Below are 14,012 nucleotides of genomic sequence, written 5' to 3'. Positions count from 1 at the left end.
TCTCGCAGATGTCGGCGAGGTCGTTGGCGAGCGCCGGGTCCTTGTAGCAGTACGAGCCGGGCTGGCTGCTGCTGTTGTTGTTGCTGTTGTTGTTGTTGTTGTTGCTGTGCGCGGACAGGCTGGTGAGCATCGGCCGAGGAGCGACCTCGTACAGGTTGGCGTGCTCCATGGAGTATCTAAAACCTGCCAGGCATGGTGAGGAGCTCCGGGAATCCAGCTTTGCTGCCGATAACCGCCCCGGGGGCGCGAAGCCGCTCTGGCACGGTTAAAAAATATATAATAATGATACTATCACACAATACAAAATGACAAGGAACACGAACACGGGGTTCCAGTCTCTCTCTCTCTCTCTCTAGTCTGCTCAGCCGTGAATGAATATAGCGGCAAAAGCAACAGGTTTCTCAGTCAGATGAGTTGATCCCTGTCCTGTCCTTGTCTGCCACGGGGCTGTGTGCTGTGCTCAGTTCAGTGTGAGTTGGTTGGGTAGATATAAGGAAGGTTTTAAAGTGGCGATAGAAGCAAGAACGCTCTTAGCTGTCAAACAGGCTCGTGCTGTATTTATACCTCCCGGCTGGGTGGAGAGAGAGAGAGGGGGGGGCGGGGTCCCAGTCAGACCCAATCCAATACCGCTGGAGTGGAGAGGTGGACATTTTTGGGGTAACCCGTGTGTGTAGATTATTCCAAGCGGTGGTGGTGATAAGATTTAGGTCCGTTATTAGTGTCACGAATCACGATCGAAGCCCTTTCGTTTGGTTTGGTTTAAATGTTTCGTTCCAAGGCAGGCAAGCAACAGAAATGCAACACGGGGTATATATATTAGACATCAGTGTTATTCCAAATCATATGAGTTCCATACCATGTCCTTCATTATAAATCATATAATCCATTATAATGTGGAGGGGGGGGGGGGGGGGGGGGGAATTCAATCAATTCAATCTGTATCTCTTTGTCAAATGAACTTTGGTCACTATAAAAAGCGATTAAAATGGCAATTATCACCTAGTACACCTACTCCTAAATATCTGCTGTATATGTGACATAACGTGGTTCACCTATAAGAGCCTATTCATAATCCCTACACTGCATGTCAGGAAACAAACAAAACAAGAACATGAAAATAAAACAATCATTGACTTCCAATTATAGGCGATAATACCAGAGACAGACATGCAGCTATCTTCAGTCCCAGCAGGCAGCAGATATACTCTTGGAGGGTAGCTAATGTGATATATTGATAACTTGGTATACTGTCTGAGAAGCGACCAGGGGTCCGTCTCTCTCTCTCCAGCTGAGACCTGCAGCGCCCTGCTGCTCTCTATCAGGAACACGATATTTGGGGGGTAATTACATAGCGGAGTTTTACGCACGATCACTCCGCTGCCTTCCTTGGCGCCGTGACTCGTGAGTGGTGGTGTTGCCGTGCTGTCACGGTGTCACCCCCCGCGGCGAACGCTACAGATCATGCAGAAGATAGGCGCCGCTAGTCGACTCGTTTCACACCACCGGCCTAGTAGCCTATTAACTTAATACAATTATCAATGCACGTAAATAAATTTACACTTTAATGATAAGATAGGCCGCGTAGAACATTGACTCGAGGAGAATACATTGAATAGTTATTCTTCGCATGCGTTCTTCTAAACTGGTCTCTGACATAAAAACCGAGCTGTCTTTTGCAGAATGTCTTCCCACTCATTTTGCAGAGAAAGAGAAACATGCGCATGCTTGGTGTGTGCGTGCGCGTGTGCGTGGCGTGCGTCACGTGTGTGTGCGTGTGTTCGACATTAGTGTACTTTTATGCCTGCACGCACGCTCTGCCAATACCCACTGCACACACACACACACACACACACACACACACACACACACACACACACACGCACACACGCACACACGCACGCACGCACGCACGCACGCACGCACACACACACACACACGCACGCACACACACACACACGCATGCATAAAGTATACTTTCTAAGCAAGCGGAACACTACACACTGCCCCACAGGTAGCAGCAGTGTGGATGGGCTGACATCGCCCTCTATCGGTATACCACGGTACGGATACAATCGAGAAGAAAAGTAGGCTATGAAAGGCTATACATAATTATGCAGGGCATAACTATTTGCGTCCATGCTAAAGCCCTTATCCCTAAACTACTTTACTTTTTTACTATTCTGAAAAACATTTTTGAATAGTTAAAATAGCCAAAGCTCACAACATGTCGATGTAGTCAGATCAGCTAGTTTATACATGGGCAACTGGCGGCCCGGGGGCCACATGCGGCCCCCACCTGCACTTAATGCGGCCCTCAGGTTAATATCCGAACATACGGTATTATTGATTTCAGCTACTTACTAGTATTAAAATGGTATTTTCTTTTTTTTATGTCCAATGTATTTGTATTTAGTTCATAAAGTTAACATATAACTAAATTTATTTGAAATGAAATACAAATGTTACTTTTCAGGAGGATTCCAATTCAAAAATAGGAAAAATTATTCAGGATTTAAATTCAAATATAGCAAAAATAGCCGATCATACAAGCTCAAAACGCATCGCAGTGCGGCGCGTTTTGAGCTTGTAGATCGGCTATTTTTGCTACGACAGTAATGCAATAATGTGGCCCCTCTGGAGTGAGTCTGGAAATATAGGGGGGAGTTCCAGACCCACAGGAACGCACCCAGGGTTCCGACGAGCCGCCCTGTGTCCGAAACGGTTGAGAAATGTGGAGTTACCGTGTGGCGGTCCCTGTACTGCATGTACTGTACTGTACTGTACTGTACTGTACTGTACTGTACTGTACTGTACTGTACTGTACTGTACTGTACTGTACTGTACTGTACTGTACTGTAACAACCATGCTGTTTTCGTGCTCATACCCACCCACCCAGCCAGCCACCCAGCCAGCCAAACACATAGCTCCGTAAGGGAGTGGTTGCACCACTCAAAAATGCAGAATAAAAAATTGACCTTGACATGAAAAGTGTTGAAAAAACCCACTGGTGTGTAGAAAAGAAAAGAGAGAAAGACAGAGATATAGAGGGGTGTTCCTCACACCCCCAGATAGCAGTGCCACGCTTTCCGACACACCAAAGGTCCAAAGCGTGATGGTCCGACATGCGCTGCTCCCGTGCTTGCGGTTATGGTTAGGTTAGGGATTGAGGTTTCGGATCAATAGTATGTCGGAACTAAAGCCTGTACCTCTCTTGAGAGCAGTGTTGTTTTTTGGCAGCAAATTTAGATTTTAGTTTTAGTCATAGACTCTTGAATAGTTTTAATTTAGTTTTAGTTTTAGTCACATGAAATGTTGTAGTGTTAGTCTAGTTTTAGTCGACTAAATGTCATAAGATTTTAGTCGACTAAATCTACAGTTGATTTAGTCGAACAAAATGTGTTTTGGCGGGCCTTAATGCCGTCGTAATGACTGTTTTTACACTTGCTGAAAATAGCTGATCTACAAGCACACAACGCGTCGCAGCGCGACACGTTGTGAGCTTGTAGACCTGCTATTTTCAGCATGCAACTATATTGTAAAATGACTTATACTGGATCTCTTGTAAGTAAGTAAGTAAGTACATTTTATTTATAAAGCACCTTTCGAAGCAAAGCTACAAGGTGCTGAACAATTTACACAGTAAAAACAAATAGAAACACAGTTGTGACAATATAAATGAGCAAAACAAAAACAAACAAGGCAGAACAAAGACATAGGGCTATAAAATGAATCAGGTCAAAGGTACATGGGAGAAATATTTACGGGATAATTGAGTCTTTAGGAGTCTCTTAAAACAGTCAACTGATTGCCACTAGTCCACTATAGAGGGCACAGTAACTCACACACCAACAGACATAGACGGAGAGATATAGAGGGGTGTTCCTCCAGACCACAGTATTTCTACATGTGCTCCGTGAGTCAGAGTTAAGCAGCCTGCTAACCCTTGTCCCATTAGCCATTATTATACTGTTTAACCCTGTGCTGCCGCCGCCTACAGCGCCCGCACACCGACACTCATTACCAAAAAACAATGTATGGAGAGAGATCAAGTCGCCTGCAGCTACTTGTATTATGTACACTATGTTGTGCAATATCATTCATGCATCTCGGCAATTATGTGCTCAGTAGACAACTGAGCACATACTGTACTGTACTGTATGACAGACGGTGCCACATTGATCAGACTGATGACCACTAACTATACGCCTACCACCAGTGTTGTCTTCGGCGACTAAAACTGAGACGAAAAATGTTCGTCGACTACCTTTTTTCACTGACGAAAACCAAACTAAATGAAAACTAAGCTATGATGACTAAAACTAAGACTAAATATAGGCCTACTGACAATTTTGTCAACAAATACAAACTAGAATAAAATGTTAGGAAGGGAGTAGTGGACAAGAATATCCATAAGTAATTTTACACTTGGTTGCATTGCATGCTGAAAATAGCAGATCTACAAGCTCACAATGTGTCACGCTGCATTGTGTTGTGAGCTTGTAGATCGGCTATTTTCAGCAAGTGTAAAAACAGTCATTACGCTGGCATTAAGGCCCGCCAAAACACATTTTGTTCGAATAAATCAACTGTAGATTTAGTCGACTAAAGTCTTATGATATTTAGTCGACTAAAAGACTAACACTAAAACATTCCTGGTGACTAAAATGTGACTGACACTAAATTTAAACTATTGAAGAGACAGAAATGTGATGCCAAAAACAACACTGACGCCTATACTCCTCATAAACTGACTGGAAACTGACACTAAAGGTGCTTTAAAAAGTCATCCTCGTCAACCTGCCCAATATTAAAGTGGTGACTTTGGTCAGATGCTTAATGTATCTGTATGTAATGAATTATGTTGTATAACACAGTTTAAAAGTAGGCTACTTTATGTGTCTGACTGCAGGCTGCTGACTGCTATGTAAGAGTCAGGGAGGCTTATTGTCGGTGTCAGCCAGGGTGCGGGAGTCTATATCCCTGTTTCACAGTGCGCTATAGACCCCTGGCTGGGAGATGGATGGCTGAGGTGGAGCCTTAGAGTATATATGAATAGAGACGGCACCCGGAGGAAACCCTGAGGCGAAATGGACATATAGTGGCCGAATTTGGTATTGCAGTTTGGACCCAAATCGTGAACGCGCTGGTCCGTTGACTATCGCAATGATAGTCAACGGACCAGCGCGTTCACGATTGCACGTTCATGATGACACGTGAACGCTGTTTCATAGGTGAACGCACGTGAACGCGTGCAATGATAGTCAACGGCCAGTGCGTTCACGATATGGGTCCAATCCATCCCAGAATGCACTCTGTTCCTACCCGGAAGGAGGAGTGAAATCGCCTCATGCGCTTTAGAGCAACTTAATGCAAGTGGATGGGAGGAGAAATCCGGTCTATTAATATATACTTTAAGGGTGGAGCGTAACACCTACCATCAGCTCCTAGTCCCCTGGCTGGGAGATGGATGCAGCTGAGGTGGAGCGTGCATATAACACCTACCATCAGCTCCCTATACTGACCGCACGACTTCTAGCCTTGCATGCTCCTCATATGTTTTCTTAATATAGACCTAATGTCTAACTATGTTCTGTTAATGTGTGTGTGTGTGTGTGTGTGTGTGTGTGTGTGTGTGTGTGTGTGTGTGTGTGTGTGTGTGTGTGTGTGTGTGTGTGTGTGTGTGTGTGTGAGTGTGTGTGTGTGTGTGTGTGTGTGTGTGTGTGTGTGTGTGTGTGTGTGTGTGAGTGTGTGTGTGTGTGTGTGTGTGTGTGTGTTTAAGTCTACTCTCTGAAAGTAGGCTATGTTGTGTAATGTATGTATGTACAGTATATATGTGCCCTTTGAATCAGTGTTGTTTTTGGTTTTAGTCACATTTTAGTCACCTGGAATGTTTTAGTCTAGTTTTAGTCGACTAAATATCATACGATTTTAGTCGACTAAATCTACAGTTGATTTAGTCGAACAAATGTATTTTGGCGGGCCTTGATGCCGTGGTAAGCCGTGCCGTGGTAAGCCCACAACGCGTCGCGCTGCGACGCGTTGTGCGCTTGTAGATCGGCTATTTTCAGCATGCAACTAATTGTAAAATGACTTATACTGGATCTCTTGTCCACTAGATCCCTTCCTAACATTTTAGTCTATAGTTTTTATTTGTTGAGGAAATTGTCAGTATATTTAGTCCTTAGTTTTAGTCATCATGGCTTAGTTTTGATTTAATTTCAATTACATTTCCGTCAGTGCAAAAAGGTAGTCAACGAACATTTCTCGTCTCGATTTTAGTCGACGAAATCAACACTGGTTTGAATATAATGTGTTCTGTGTAAAGACTGAGCAGCCTTCTGGACGGTGTTGCTATTACCGTTGGGTTGGCACTACATCACAATCCAAACCACATTTCTTATATGCACCTCATACTTGGAAACAAAGTGTTTCTGATTGTGATTTAGTGGTCGCTGGAGTAAATTAAACTTACGTTTAGATCTTTGTGATATGAAGCTTTATTATGTAAATTCATAGCAGATGGATATTATTCTTGTCTGCCTGGCCTGGTGTAATGGTAAACCCTTCTAGTTCAAGTATAAGATTTGTTGCTGAATGCAATGCCATACAGTGCAATTAAATACATCTATTGGGCACACATGTCCTCTGACTGTATTATACAGTATGTCACTGCCAGTTTCATAAGGTCCCGACTCCCAAGTATAACCTCCTGTTACATTGATTATGGCAGTAGTGGTCTTCAATCTGTTGTTGTTGTGCCAATGCCACGACCTCCCATTTGAACATGTTCCGTGCCATGACCCCGTCCGTGCCAGGAGACCCCCAGAAGAGAAGGTTTCTGTTTAAAAGAAATTCAAAATTATTATTAAAAAAAAAGAAGGAAAAAGAAGAAACAGGTCATAGCAGATGCTCATATAGCTTTGAGCCTGTAGTAGATCTGCCTATTTTTGAATAGCCAACATAAAAATAGATGAAGTGTTTTAAACGATTGTATTAACTACTTTTGCTGGGGACCCCCTGGAACCCTGGAACCCCCCCCCCCCCCCCCCCCACACACCCACCCACCCAAGGACCCCTACTTTGAGAACCAATGGTGTATGGGTTATGGTATGTGGCGTGGATTGTGTACAGTGGTCAGTATGTGTTTGATTGATTGATTGTGTTATTAGACAATAAAACGGACAGCACCAAAGAAAGACCTTGCAGTCTTGTTTCCATTCCTATAGATTCATTCACAATAACAACAATGACAACAACAATTGAGATATCTCAATATATATATTGCTATACTGTATGCGCGTGACATCATCATTATACCCGGAAGTTATGCGGGAACGCCTACGCCTACTGAGTGGCAAAAAAACTATACTTTCTTGCCTTGACAGCCCCTACATCCACACAGAAAAGTCCTATTTGATTAAACAACATTAAACTCACTTTGCCACTCGATATGCCATTCACTTCCTGCATGCGCATACCCTCTATACAGTTTAATGAAGATAAAACATTCTACAGAAATACTGAGTGAAAAGCATTCTTATTTTATCGTAATCCTTCAACATTGAAACATTACATTTTCATTTACATTTACATTTCATTACATTACGGCGGTGGCTCAGGGGTAGAGTGGCTGGATGGTAACCGCAAGGTTGCCTGTTCGAACCCGGGCTCCCCCAGAGTTAGTGTCGAAGTGTCCTTGAGCAAGACACTGAACCCCAAATTGCTCCTGATGTGCTGGCTGGTGCCTTGCATGGTTTCTGCCGCCATCGGTGTATGAATGTGTGTGTGAATGGGTGAATGTAATGTACAATCTATGTAAAGCGCCCAAGGCGCTATATAAATTTACCATTTACTAAAAATCCCCATTATCCACTACTATATCGTGATTTTGCCATTATGAAATAATCGACTGCGTGTCAAGGAACCCTGCAGGGCTCGACTCACATGCCTATGGACCTCGCATTTGTTTATAAACTGTTCCAGAGATCTCATTCTAAGAACCTTTAGTTTTAGATGTGATATACTACACGGCTAGAGAACAAAAATCTGTCCCGTGGAAAGGGGGTGTAGATGATTTGTGGCGTCAGCTACTGTACAGATGGAGGTCTTTAAAATGTATCACTTTTTCCTCTGTGTTTGCACTGCAGCACCTGGACCTGCAGTGTTCGGCTCGTTCTGCTACAGTAAAACTCTCCTATTAGGACTTTTAAACAGACTTTCAGTCAAATCTGACCTTCCTTCAACAAAAGTCTTCTCACAGTGCTCATCTGTTTCAAATATAATATATCTCATATATGGGCTGGTAAATATAAGAGTAGAGTGTGCGACTCTATAGTACTGCGTAACAGTACTGCTCAATCAATCTGCTATTTTGAGCTTAGATAGAATATAAAATCTTTATTTCAGTCAGACAGACGTCCATAGCAAATAACATCAGCATACAAAAACATAAAGGACAAACAACATGGGCCATCCTATACCTATAATCAGCAGCAGGCTGCTGAGCCATGTGATGCGCAGCCTGGACCTAAATGGTAAATGGTGCATTTATAAAGCGCCTTTATCCAAGGTGCTTTACATACACACATTCACACACATTAACACACCGATGGCAGCGGAAACCATGCAAGGCCCCAACCAGCACATCAGGAGCAATTATTAGGGGTTCAGAGTCTTGCTCAAGGACACTTCGACACCGACTCTGGGGGAGCCCACAGGGTTCGAACTGGCAACCTTGCGGTTGCCATCCAGCCACTCTACCCCTGAGCCACCGCCGCCGACGTGACCCGGTAACAGCTCTTGACAGGTACGTCTCTAAATGTTTTGATGAATTGAACAAGGTGGACCCTCTTGTAAACAAGTGTAATGCTTAATTGAGTTGTCCACTCACAGTTAACAGTCCTTGTATTGAGTTTGTGCTTGAAATGTACTGTAACTGTTAATAAATATTTCAATCAATCAATCAATTGTTAGTGCCACTATGATGCTGTTATTAGTCACCTCCAGGCGTTGCATCAAATTGTACATGAGTTGCCTCAACACTATAGTGCCTCGCAGGTGGGCACGCCAACAGAAGTAAACACTGTTCCTAGGCGGCACTGTGCCACCTGGGAACACGAAGAAGTAATCTCATGGCATATACCACTCTAAGCCGTTGCCAGAGCCATAGAGTAAGACAGAGTTACGCAAACTCTGTTCACTTCATGGGGCTTCAGTCCAATGGCGGCTCTCCTACATATAGACTTCTATTGAGCATGGGGACAACCGGAAGTTCACGGAATGCATTGGAGTCTATATGGGCTTGCACCATAGAAGAGTATATGCTTGCACGAGTACATGAACCACATGACCGGGCTGTTTTCTGCCCCCTCAATATCGCCACTCTTCTATTAGATGGCTCTGGCCGTTGCATGCTTTTCACTCTGTACCGACAGTAGGAGGACCATAGATGTATGCATTTCTTTTCAAAATCTTTTTATTTTCGTTTTATAACAGTATGGGTGTCAAGTCACAGGTTCATAGAAAAAAAAAATAAAAAAAAATCAGATTTTAGTATCAGTGACTGAGGTAAACAAACGTAGCCTACTGTATGAATCACAGAGATCGTGGGCAGACATAATGAAAAGACTGTTATTGTGCAAAACATGCCCCTTCAAGACAAAAGAAAAACATTTTCTCCCCTTCAAGTCCCAATTTAGTAAAGCCAATTCCCAATTCCCCAGCCTCTCTACAAGTAGGCTACTCCATCTCTGCTAACCCCCACAATCAGTCATTGGGAGGGTGAAGAAAGCCTCAGGTCTCCTCCGATACCCGGGCCGTCAAGCCAACATCTTCTTTCCACCCGACAGTGAAAGGTCTCACTAGGGGGGGGGGCGTAACGCACGTGGAGGTACACGCTACCCCCCCCCCCCCCCCCACCTCCTCCCTCCCCTGAACAGGCGCCCTGACCGCTTGTGGGGATCATCAAAGCAGCGACAAAGATGAGCCCTCCCCATTCAGCTTCCCACCCGCGAACACAGCCAATTGTGTTAAAACATATACATTTCAATCGTAGTTAAAATAACTCTAGCACCTTGCTTTGACAGGATACTGGCAATAAGGGCAATAGGCCTGTAATTGTCCATGCTGTTTAACACCCATGCCTTGCCTTTAAGGACATGGACCAATAAAACAGACAGCATTGAATTAGGAAGGACACCGTGGACCATAAAACGTGTGAAAGCCATGCAGATCGATATCATCAACAACAACAACATTACTTTTAACACAGTTAACAAACGTTTGATATAATGAATAACGCCACATTTGGGCAATTTTGTCTGAGCCGCAGACCTCCTCAATGTTTAGTTTAGTTTAGTTTATTAGTTGGTTTTTTTCCATACAAAACATTCTTAGTTCATCACAGTTTTTTTCTTAGTCTGGGAAAAAAAGGTATAGACTGAACCTAAGCTTATTACATCTACGCTTTTGTCATTTAACTTGAAAAAAATGTATATTGTATACCCCTTTTACAGGCTTTCAAACAAAAACAGTTATATGTGTCTCATTTCTACTGAACAATGTAATATTCATTATTCAAGTAAAAGAATAAAATAAAACTGGCCAAAAACCCAGTAACACTTCAGTCAATGTCTGATGGTAAAGGTGTTATGAATTCATTACTCTGACTGCTTCAACATGCATGGTTGTTATTTTGAAGCTTTCTGGCTAGCGTATCAGCTCTAAGTTTGTTTCTTATGCTCAAACACATCCCTTGTCTTGGCCTATATCTGCATATGACCACTGACCAGTGTTTAAATGCTTCTGTCCACACACTCGTTCCACCCAGGTTTGATGTTAAAAACCCTTTAATGCCCCCCCCCCCCCCCCCCCCCCCCACACACACACACACACACACAAACAAGAACTACAACAACAACACTATCTAGTTGTCCCTGTCTAATGTAAGGGCTATATTATCATTACAGTATTACAGTATTGGCATTGAGAAGGAGTCCAGAGGACAGGAAGCAATGTTTTTGTTAGGGAGACCCACTGGATTTATTTTCTTACACTTTACTTAACCCCAGGATCTGTATTCGGAGGGAAAATAGCAGATCGACAAGCTCGATCAATCTGTTATTTTGAGCTTAGATATTTAATGTAGAGCTTGAAAAGCAAAGACACCATAAAGCCCTGAGGGACTCCGCTCAACCATATGGGGTTTAAGTGGTTAAAGGTTGGGTCTATGCATTATGATTACATTTATAATGCATTATAATGCATTATAACTTAACTTATAACATGGTATATGAACTATATTATAAGGGCTGGTCATGCATTATAAGCTCAGCGGAACAGCACACTAATATAGTCAGTTATGAAGTGCCTTTTTACAAAAAGACATGTTAGTGGACAGGAAGCAGGGAGAGAGAGTCGGGGAATGAAATGCGGCAAATCTGACACTGGGCTCGGGACACGCTGCTAGACAGCCACCGTACGGTACGCTTCGCTCTTCCTTCATATTAGCGTCCCGTTCACTTAGCTGTTAGCGCGGCAGAAAGAATGCCTCGTATCTGCTCATCTATAGGGTGCTCTCCGTGGTTTTGATCTGATGGATACTACGCGCTTCATTTCTGCTCCTCATCCGCATCTCGTTCAAAATATGAACGCTTTTTGGATCATTTATCGTATAAATGAAATCGAGAGCAAGGTAAGCTAGCAAAAGGGGGGGTTCAGAGTAAAAGCGGCTATGTCTTTCCGGCACCCCGGAGCTTCTATTTTGAAGGAATCCCGGCGCTGATTGTGTTAAGGAATAATAACCTGTTGAGATACAGCATCTAGTTTTCTAGACTAGAGGGTCCTAACATACATATCATCATCATCATTTTTCGACCGCGGTCGAGATCATGGATTTCACAATGCCATGCCAGACTTCCCGGTCCTTCATTGTAAGTGCCATCCAACCGTTTCTCTAGTTTCTTTGAAAGTGTCGATGTCTCGGAGCCATAGAGTAGAATCGGCTCAACGGTCGTCCTAAATATTTTTACTTTTAACATCTTACTAAGCTGGGATGACCAGATCTTATGCATGTCATTGCAGGCTGACCAGGCCATACCCTTCCTAGTTTGAAAGTCTTTTTGGGAAGAAGATATATAGACCAATTATTTGTTTACAAACATTGGGACTGGGCGCATGGGTGACTGTTTCATGTAATCAATTCCCAACAGATCTCCAAACCTGTTGTTTTGGGGAGCGCTGGTTTCAGTCCATTCAACCTCCTCTTGTGAGTTGGCTATAGTGAGGTGCACCCTAGGAGACATTTATACTTCAAAGCCCAACAGTATTGCGCACAGAGAACAGCTGATATACAAGCTCACATCGCATCGCAGATGCGACTGTTGTGAGCGTAGAGGTCTGCGTGCGCGACACCGTCGTGGGACGAAGCATAAATTATACTTGATGGGCTGCAGGTGCGCGTGCAGCCGTGCACAAATAGGAGCGCACCTCCCGTTCTTATGACAGCGACTGGAGGTGTGGTTTTGAATTGCTATTATTGTTCAAACACAACAGAAACCAAGGATTATATATTTCAAGGGCGAGAGATCACAATAAAAATCCTAATCATTCTTCCTCCACACTGGGAGAAAAACAGCATCTGAAAGTTTGATAGGGCATTTTTACACGTGAGTGCAGTTAGAACTTTTCCATTGCATCTTATGAGAGGTGGTGTTCTTCTGCTGCCTTTATGCGCGCGCATGCTGTTTCTTATCAGTGTGACGTCGTCTGATAAGGCGTCTCCGTCTATATGAACCCAAATACTTGTAGTCATCAACCTGTTTCAGAGGAGTGTTGTTAAGTGTTTTTATAATGTGATTATTGTTGGATTTGCATATATTTACGTATTCAGTTTTCGTCTCGTTGAGATTAAAGACCAGCACAGTTGGAGGCCTGCTCAAGAGACTGAAGGAGAGCCTGAGCGTATTCCAATGATTGACTGATAAGCGCGATGTCATCAGCGAAGTCAGTGGGGTTTAGTTGGTAGCCCTTATCAACTGACATACGAAGAACATAATCAACAACAATAATAAATAGAAACGGGGCAAGTGTGTCGCCTTGGAGAATGCCAGCAAGGATGGGGAATGATGGTGTTTCTCCGTCAGGAGTAACATACATATAGGCCTATACTCTACCAGGGGTGCCCAAAAGGTAGATCGTGATCTACCAGTAGATCACAAAGGCTGTGCAGGTAGATCACATGACATGCCCCTAAAGAGTATTTCATTTAAATATATTGATGAAAAAAAACGATTATATTAACATTTCTCCCCCTCTATTTCCCATTCCAAGTGCATTTGTCTTATACTGTACAGAATGTAACACAAACTCTACTATTCCGAAGCTCCCTCAGGTACATATTTAAACTATTTTCAGCAATGGTATAATAATTGATTTGGTGGGTAGATCTTGCCGAGCTGGTCATTTTGAAAGTAGCTCTCAAGTCAAAAAGTGTGGGCACCCCTGCTCTACACATACAATACAAAACAACAACAAAAACAACAACAAAATAAAAAATAAAGAAAAAATACTAAACAAACTGAAAACAAACACAAAATCAGGGTAATAAGCTATAAGCCTTGTTGGAATTATTGTAAACTTCATGGAATGTAAAAGATTCACCCATATATTTTCTGTAACGACTGACCCTCATGCAGGTTTCTGAAGGAACAAGGGATCAACGGCGTGAGGTCACAGCCCATTTAACGAGCCGCGTCAGAGCCAGGAAACAATCAGGTGGTGAAGACACCTACTGGGCTACAAGATAACAGCCTTCTGGAGATATGGGCTAATTAGTGGTGCAAGGGCTAATTGAAATGCAAATGCAATGGTGTAAAGTAAGTAACTCACACTCAAGTACTTCACTTATAAGTACAATTTTGAGGTATTTTTCTTTATTTAATATTATTTTTCTTTATTTTTTACTTTAGCCTATTTCCAATACATTCACTTGCACTCCAGAGCAAAATATTAT

At 43.0% G+C, this 14,012-nt stretch overlaps 1 protein-coding gene across 1 annotated transcript in view; it reads right to left on the bottom strand.

Moving 5' to 3' along the window:
* Positions 1-482, bottom strand: part of cebpa (CCAAT enhancer binding protein alpha) — a 1,867-nt gene extending 1,385 nt beyond the window's left edge. Inside the window, exon 1 of the mRNA XM_079497881.1 lies at positions 1-482. This exon is cut by the window's left edge and continues 1,385 nt beyond it. Within this exon, the coding sequence (XP_079354007.1) occupies positions 1-169 (169 nt within the window). The 5' untranslated portion in view covers positions 170-482.
* Between the last annotated feature and the right edge of the window lie 13,530 nt (positions 483-14,012).

The sequence above is a fragment of the Electrona antarctica genome, assembly GCF_951216825.1.
Source record: "Electrona antarctica genome assembly, chromosome: 3".
Classification (NCBI taxonomy): domain Eukaryota; kingdom Metazoa; phylum Chordata; class Actinopteri; order Myctophiformes; family Myctophidae; genus Electrona; species Electrona antarctica.
This window is presented reverse-complemented; position numbering and strand designations above follow the sequence as displayed.